At 36.4% G+C, this 8,408-nt stretch overlaps 3 protein-coding genes across 3 annotated transcripts; 1 reads left to right on the top strand and 2 right to left on the bottom strand.

The window, feature by feature from the left end:
• Positions 1-1,048: 1,048 nt before the first annotated feature.
• LOC116771804 (CCR4-NOT transcription complex subunit 11) lies at positions 1,049-6,503 on the top strand. Its single transcript, XM_032663779.2, has 10 exons — positions 1,049-1,208; positions 1,283-1,374; positions 1,801-2,024; positions 2,114-2,274; positions 2,471-2,621; positions 3,154-3,276; positions 3,339-3,542; positions 3,826-3,965; positions 4,123-4,288; positions 5,531-6,503. The coding sequence occupies exons 1-10, from the start codon at positions 1,165-1,167 to the stop codon at positions 5,651-5,653; spliced, it is 1,428 nt and encodes a 475-aa protein (XP_032519670.2). The 5' UTR covers positions 1,049-1,164; the 3' UTR covers positions 5,654-6,503.
• On the bottom strand, positions 6,500-7,347 carry LOC116771805 (acyl-CoA-binding domain-containing protein 6). Its single transcript, XM_032663780.2, has one exon. It carries the CDS (start codon positions 7,345-7,347, stop codon positions 6,589-6,591), a length of 759 nt encoding a protein of 252 aa, XP_032519671.2. The 3' UTR covers positions 6,500-6,588.
• On the bottom strand, positions 7,193-8,318 carry LOC116771937 (histone-arginine methyltransferase METTL23). Its single transcript, XM_032663945.2, has one exon. The coding sequence runs from the start codon at positions 8,316-8,318 to the stop codon at positions 7,623-7,625; it is 696 nt and encodes a 231-aa protein (XP_032519836.1). The 3' UTR covers positions 7,193-7,622.
• Between the last annotated feature and the right edge of the window lie 90 nt (positions 8,319-8,408).

Raw genomic sequence — 8,408 nt, 5'->3', positions numbered from 1 at the left:
TTATTAATTTCAAAGGAAAGAAATAAGAAATTGAATAGAAATAAAAGCCTCTGCCTTGAGCTGGAAAGATAAAAACAAGATGTCAAAGAATAAGCATTCGGAGTATTGGAGTCGCCGCAGTTAAGTCTGGGACACAATTTTTTTTACTAGTTGTTAAGATATTGTAATATTATATGTTATAATTGATTTAAATCTCCTTTTTAAAATGAGTTTTTTAATATCTTGAAGCAATTTTTTTTTAATTAACAGTCGTTTTTGTCGTGAATTGTATTTGTATACCAACAGATAAATGTGTTGTACATAAATATTTAATATTAATTATAAAAAAAATACGTAAAAGATCTCTCACCGCTGCTGTTTGTAAAGATGTTTATTTAATTTTCACACTATTTAATTTAAATATTTTTTGATATACGATGTCGAGATATCACAAAAACACTTTATTTATAATATTTATAACACATTAGTGGTATGAAATCTATCTTTAAACATGTTTGATAATATTCAAATAAGCAATGAACGAAAATAAAACATTATTTCATAAAATTAAATAAAAAATTTAATCTTACACAACAATTGGTTCAATTTTTGGATTTAGCTTTTAATCTGATTACTACATTAAGATAAAATATTTGCATGTAACTGAAATTGATGATACATTAAGAAAAATGTAAGTTTTGGATAATTTCCTTTTATTAAAAAAAAAAGTGAATTTTAAATGTACGAATCTGTGTATCTTTATATAATATTGGAGAACTTTTTGTTTAAATTATTTCATTTATTCCAAAATTTCTCTTTAAAATCTTATTTTATACTTAAAATTTTATCTAATAGAAAATTAATATTAAGTAAATGTAAAGTTTACTAAGTACTTATTATCTATAAAAGACATATATTAATTTATTTAACTAAAACATGAAACTATAACTTAGTACAGTTTTTATATTGTTATTGTTTCTATTACTTTTCACCAGTATTTTCATTTTACGTGCCAATTGTTATAACTGGTGAACGTAATTTAAAAATATTGTCAATGTGTCACTTTTGTACAAATGTCAATTGTCAATGTCATATAGTACTATTATGTTTTTGTTTTGTGTTCATAGCTAGAAAAATATATATGGATGATATTATTATTAAAGCATAAAGAAATAACCATTTAAAATGTCTCAACAGCTAATAAATGAAAATAGCAAATATGTTTTAGAGTATGTTGTTTTTATACATAACCTTTTTAAAACAGGGGACCCATTACTATTAGTAATGTTATGATTGCTTTCAGCTTATTTTCAGAGCAGACTATCGACTCCCAAAGTCTAGAATCAATCTGTGCTCAGGTCCAGAAGAGATTCCCAAAGTCTGAACATTTTAATTGTTAGTATTGCATTTACATACATTAAGTATCTAGTAACTAATGTAATCAATTCATCAATTTAAAAAAAATTCTTGAGAACGTAATGTTGTACATTTTATTTTAAGCAATTCTCTATTTAGTTACTGTAAACATAATAGTAATTTCTGTAATTAGAATTTTTATTTCTTATTATAAGATACATATATTGAAAAAACATAACCAGAACCTAATTATTTAGCCAGAGGAAGTAAACCGCAAATAAAAATAATGAGATGAAAATAATATTCAATCTTTTAACCTCTGGAATAACTCTTCTGAATATCTCTTATTCAGAATTTTAATTTAATAATCAACATTGCCTTTATGCTAAAAATATTTCAATTAAAAGTACCTGGTCTTACTAATGAGCTATTTATGAATCATATTATATCTTATTAATGTTTCAGTGTGTCTTCTTTTCTCCACTCTCATCGCCGGAGGTGATCTGACATTACCAGGTCAAAGAGTAGTGGCGCTGGCTCTCATACATGACTTCTATAAAGGAGACAATCCGTTCAGTTCATTATATTTACATCTTCTGGACGGCAAGCCGGGACTCATTGCGTTGGCTCCGCAGGAAAGGCTGTTCATAGGACAATTACATGGCTTTGTGCTCGGTAATATTAAAGATGTGAGTCAACAAATGTTATAGAACATTGTAAATAAATAAATTATTTATTATATAAATAAATAAAAATTGGTTAAATTTTCTGTGTCCAGGTTTTCAAGAAGACGGCGAAGCAGGTCATGTTGACGGAGGTGTCCGCTAAGGAACTGGAGTTTGATTACTCATCTCTACAGGTGCTGATGACGGAGCGCTCGTCGGACATCAGTTCCATTGCGAAGGCGACTGCACCAGCGTTAGTTCCGCTCGGTGATGGGTGAGTGTTGTCAAACTTAGTAGATTTTTCTACCAAACAAACAAACTGCAGTGAGATTCTAGACAATACATTGATATCAACATTAAAGATGATATTTATTAAATATGAGCAGAAACTCAATTTTAATTCCATCAATAAGTGTTGGTACTATCATGTTATATATATATGTATAATAATGAATAAGGTGTTCAACCAGGGCGCCTCCGAGCCGTATGTCTATGAAGGAGTTGTTGGAAGCGTTGATGAGTAACGAGTATCTGCCTCTGCACCGCACCCTGTCGCCGGCGGGGCCGGTCCCTCCCCCCGCCTTCATCATGGACCCCACTGAGATCGCCTTTGCCGGGGAGGTAGGTCGAGGGGATCTTCCACAACCCAAAAACATTAAGTGATTTAACCTCTCCAGAATCTGCTGTGATGTTATCAATTGTTTATTTTATGTTAACTTAATTCAAGTCCCTTTATTATCCCTTTTTTTAATTCTCTATATAGAACCTGAATGTCTTTCCACCTGGTGGTCGGTGGTCGGTGGAAATGTATACGAAGAATGAATGAACGACTCTGTAGGCTGTATACACTGAATATACTTTCTTAATAGCAGCCTATTCGAAGGCACATAAATTGTAATTAGAAGGGGACAGAACTTCAAAAACAATGTTCCTGGCTGTAATAAAGGCTGAATAGACTAAGTTTAACCATGCTGTAGTTATCAAGAAGCGGTTTTCCAACTCATTGCACTCAAGATATGAAATTTTAATTTTCTATATGCTAACTTGTACCGAGTCAATCTTGTTTCAGCGACACGCTCGTTAACTAAACGTCACGAATAAAAATATATATATATATATAAATACTCTCACTTTTAACATCGATCACTCGCAGGCAGTGTGGAAGAACCTCGTGAACCGGGGGGCGTATATTCCCATGTACGACACCGACATGGAAGGTTTAACAGGACTTCGCCCCGAAAAGCGTGTGACACCCACCACAGAAAGTGCACCCAAGGTAGGTCTCAACCGAGTAAACGGCAGAGCGCAAATCAAGACATTAATTAAAACACATCCTAGGAGGAAACCAAAGAGAAGTCAGCAGAGAAAACAGAAGAAGTTACAGAAGAGAAGAAAACCGAAGAGAATCCCGTCGAAGAAGCAAAGGAACTGACGGCCATCGCCCTGAAGACGGCCTTGAGTGTTTCTCAACAACAGAGACTGTTGGCGCTACTGGACGACACGCCGGACATCGTGTACGAAATAGGAGTCACGCCCAACCAGGTCAGACGCAGCTGCCGCCACGTACCATACATTCATCATCTGAGTATCTGACAACGCTGCGTTGTACTCACATTTTCAATAAATGTCTGAGCTATACTTAAATTTCTACCTGTCTTCTAGTGCGTTTCGATATTTTTTAATTGACACAAATATCGATATCATTTCTATCGACATCCGTGAAATTAATATACATTAGTAAAATAATAGGTCCTATCAATGAACTGTGTATTATAATTTAATTTTAAGTCCTGTCGAAGAGTTGACATGTTTTTTGTTATGTAAGCTGCCGGATTTAGTGGAGAACAACCCCATGGTGGCGATATCGGTGCTGCTGAAGCTGATTCACTCCCAGCACATCACGGACTACTTCTCCGTGCTCGTCAACATGGAGATGTCTCTGCATTCAATGGAAGTTGTCAACAGGTGGGGCTCGTCCTCCCAGTCCATCGTATCATATCATATCATCACCCTGTAATAACGATGTCTGATACACGAGGACAATTTTATATATAACTATTAGTTTCTGATTTCATTCGTTATATATCCACGCTACTTTCTTATACATCTATCTGGATTTAAGGTTAACGACCTCAGTGGATCTCCCCGTGGAGTTCGTTCACCTCTACATCAGTAACTGCATCTCAACCTGTGAGACGATCAGGGACCGCTACATGCAGAACAGGCTGGTGCGACTGGTGTGCGTGTTCCTCCAATCACTCATAAGGAACAAGATCATTAATGTTAAGGTATGACGTACTAGACAGCGAAACGAGATAAAAAATGTAAACAGATCGTTGACTGTATGAATTAAAAAGTAATAGGCCCCGGCAGGGTTCGCGCCTCTGATGTCCAGAGCCAAATCTCGGTTTTTCTTTAATTATTATTATTTTTGCTATTAAAGAATATTTTTATGGCCAGCTCGTGCCTCTTGTTTATTATCGGACGGTCAATAGTTTAAACGGGCTACACATTACACACTGAAAAGATTCTACAGTGATAAACAAACTGCTCAATAAAAATTCAGTCGCAACACTCTATATGATATCGTCCTGCGATACGTTGATCCTCCCTCAATACCTGAAGAATACTTTCTTGCACATAAGTCAAATTTATAATTTTTCCAAAAGAAATTATTGATTAGGACTAAAAATAATAACAAAGGTAGCAAAGCATCTATAACCATAGACAGGATGTTTTAATAGCGCTCAAAATCTCCGGATATGCAAAGCACCTCTGGACAGTTGTCAAAAGGGATTACGGTATAAAATACACACAATTATTATAAGGGCAAAAGATGACTTGGACGCGGTCAATAATATAACGAGATACTTGATACTTTACTTTAATTGTTAAGGGTTAAGAGTCGTTACGCGTCACCAAGAAACGGGGTTGGAATAATGCAACTCAAAAATGTAAATGATGATCAAAGCGTCTGCTGTCAGAATAAGTTTCTTCAAAATGGGACAAATATTTACACGAGACAGGCAGATTTACCTATTCTCTCGAAAACTCGATCTGACAGTAGACCCATAAAAAAAATGAGGGTATAAATAATCACATTTCCAAAGAACAAGGGTTTCTTATTGAATGTTCTATTGATAATACTCGTTGTCACATCAGAAAAAATGTTTTGGTCCCAAACTGGAATTTAAAGAAATAAACCTGCATAGGGATTTAACAGACAAATAAAACTCATATGCGATTGAAACGCTAAAACAACAAAAGCTAATCTAAATAACAGTGAGCTGTCAAAATATTCTGTTATGTGAATATGGGAATGCTGTACCGCAGCGTACAACACGGTTAAAAACGATACTTGGAAGACCTTTAATAAAATTCAACCGTAAAACTTACTCCGCGATTTTAACACTTATATCAGTTAGTTATATAACAAAACTAACACACAAATAAGTTTTCCCAGATGTTAGTTTAAGGAGATGAATCCTGTGTGTGAAATAATTAGTTATAATAAAATATATCATTTTTAGGAACTATTCATAGAGGTGGAAGCATTCTGCGTCGAGTTCAGCAGAATACGAGAAGCAGCGGCGTTGTTCAGACTCCTCAAGCAATTGGACTCTGGAGACGCTCACAAGGATGGAAAGGATTAGCAGAGGTAGGAGGGACGCGAGCCTGGACGGAGACCTGACCGAATGTAGGCCTCGCATTACCTGAAAGTTACGTGAAGACTCGAGAACACGTGTCGTTCGTGATGGCCTCGAGGCTTGTGTTAATATTGCCACAATGTGACTTAAATAAAGACTAGTGTGATATCTAAGTATGAACATGAATTTGCCACTACGAACTGCATCTCATTGGGAGTTAATACATTATAACAAACTAAACAATACCTCGGCATATATTTATATAAACTATGAGTATATAATTCTGTCATGTTGTCACTGAGTGTTGCCAGTTCAAGTTCGATGAGCCTTGTATATTGTAAATAAATGTCAGTTCATTATTTTAAGTTTCACTTTTGTTTTATGTAAATTAGTTTAATTACCACGTCACATTTTGCAGCATATTATTTCAATGTTTTGGTTGTATTGCAGATTTTTTTCAAAGTCCCAAATTTTTTTACTAAATAAAGATATTCGTTCCAAAATGTTCCCAGGATAATGAGTTTATTCCCATCTATTTAGATTGTGTTAAAATTGTTTCATTAACCGTAGGATAATGTGACATGTACCTTAAGGGGTTAATTTATCAAGTTCCTTCATATAAATAATGTCTTAGTCCTTGAAATATTTCACTTTTTCCCCAAAACTAGTTTCTTTAAAGAATACTTGATCTTTGGTAAAGGTAACACTTGTGTTATATATTTGTAGTAAAAGAGGGAAATGTAAGTGGATTTTGGGATATTGGAACTATTTTTGTACTTTTACTTGTATCACCTCATTATCATCTCAACATCAACTCCTGCTACAATAATAATTGTATAAAAAAAAAATATATATATTCAATTTTTTATTTCCATATACCTATTCTACCATATAATGTGCATTTATCAACTAAGACTATGTATTCCCTTTACATAAATATCCTATGAGGCAGCACTTTCCAGAATTTTCTTGACCTCGTCATCAGTGGCCACATCTAGTGGTGTGCAGTCATCGTTGTCTTTCATGATCTCCGCACCAAAGTCTATCAAAATTTGTGTGGACTTAACATGTCCACAGGATGCGGCGTAGTGTAGTGCAGTCTGACCGAAAGTATCAACAGCATTCACATCACAGCCGGCTTCTAGAGCAGCTACGAGAGCTGATATGGAATCTCTGTCAGCTGCCCAATGGAGAGCCGATAACCCATCCTCGTCTTTGTAATCTTTTAATAATGGATTCTCTGTTAGAAGTTCTTTAACAAGTTCCGCCATATCTTCTCTAGCAGCATCTAACAGTGACATATCTTTGTGGACAAGTTCGGGTTCAATATCACGCTGCAATGATGACACCGCAGCCCAGCTTTCCTTTGATGCACTTTGGATGGCTAACTCACAATTAGGATCATGCTTTTGAACTAAATCTATATATTTTTGCTTTGCTTCTTCGCTTGGCATTTCTCCAAGACATTTCCAAGCTTCCCACTTCTTCCGGCCTTTGCCATCCAGCCACCCTGGTTTAGGTGTGTTACATGTGCCTTCTGTACTCTGTTTGTACAATCCATACAGCTCTAAAAGTTGATTGTTGTTCAAGTTGGATGTTATCTTCCTGACATAATCAGATGCTTTGTTGAAGTTCTGGTCTAGTAGACTGACTTCTTCTTCATCAGAGAAATCAGCATTGTCTGGAAGTGCTTGTGCCATTTTTGTAGATTCTAACTAATTTGTTGTACTTGCACATTTAAGTTGAGCCCCTCTAGAGTGTGGACTTGTTTGTTAGTAGCATCAGCGGCTCCCGAAGGACTCACAAACTCTACAAAACCATATCCTCTACTTAGACCAGTAGAGCGGTCAAATACTACCCTAGCACTTTGAACGGGACCAAACTGGGCAAAATATTCTCGGAGTTGTCTGTGGCCCACAGTCCATGCAAGGTTGCCAACATAGAGGCGTGCAGCTCTAACCGTGCTTGCCATACCCTAAACAGAAATAATTTCAATCAAATGTAGGGATCGTTCACCGATTAAGGCTCTGTAATCCACTCCGGAGCTTTCGCTCAGGGAGTCTAAGTCCAGTAGTGCACCTTTCAGCCCCCACTTCTTGAGAAGAGCTTCAATGGACCAGTCTGCGCTCCGCTCCTGGTAAGCACACAAAAAACGTGCGTCAGTACCTTCAAGAAAATAAGCAACAGTCGACAGCACTTCCTCAAATTGAGATGGCTCGTAAAAACAATCGGAAGCTAAAAGTAAGTTTACAGGGCGTAGATTGTGTACGTCAGCTAAGAATAGTCCCCAGGCGAGGCCTAGAACCTGTACGTCTCGGCCGGGAATCAAGCCGTTTGCCTCACAACAAGCGGACAAATGTCGCAGAGACCGTGGTAAAGATACACTGTCTGTTAATGTCACGTGAGCACCACACTTAGCAGCTAATATTCCCGGTAATCCAGTCCCACAACCTAACTCTAAAACGCGAAGACCGCGTAAATGTCTCCTTTGAGTCCACAAATACCAAGCCAATAAAGGCGCCGAAGGCCACGTGTAAAATGAGTAGCCGGCCGACAACAATTCTGGTATAACTATCTCCAGATATTCACCTCTTGTATCGCCGTTGGTACTTGCTTTTCCACGAAAGACAAATTTCTTTAACTGACCACTGACAGAACGACCATCGCTCATTGCATAAGCATTTAATTTATAAGAGATTTGATCTTAAACCTGCAGTCTGTCACAATCAGAACACCATAGATAATACCCACTGGCCACTAC

The sequence above is a fragment of the Danaus plexippus genome (genome assembly GCF_018135715.1).
Source record: "Danaus plexippus chromosome 16 unlocalized genomic scaffold, MEX_DaPlex mxdp_23, whole genome shotgun sequence".
Taxonomy (NCBI): domain Eukaryota; kingdom Metazoa; phylum Arthropoda; class Insecta; order Lepidoptera; family Nymphalidae; genus Danaus; species Danaus plexippus.
Note: the sequence above shows the minus strand (reverse complement) of the source record. Positions and strands in the feature narration are given on the sequence as shown.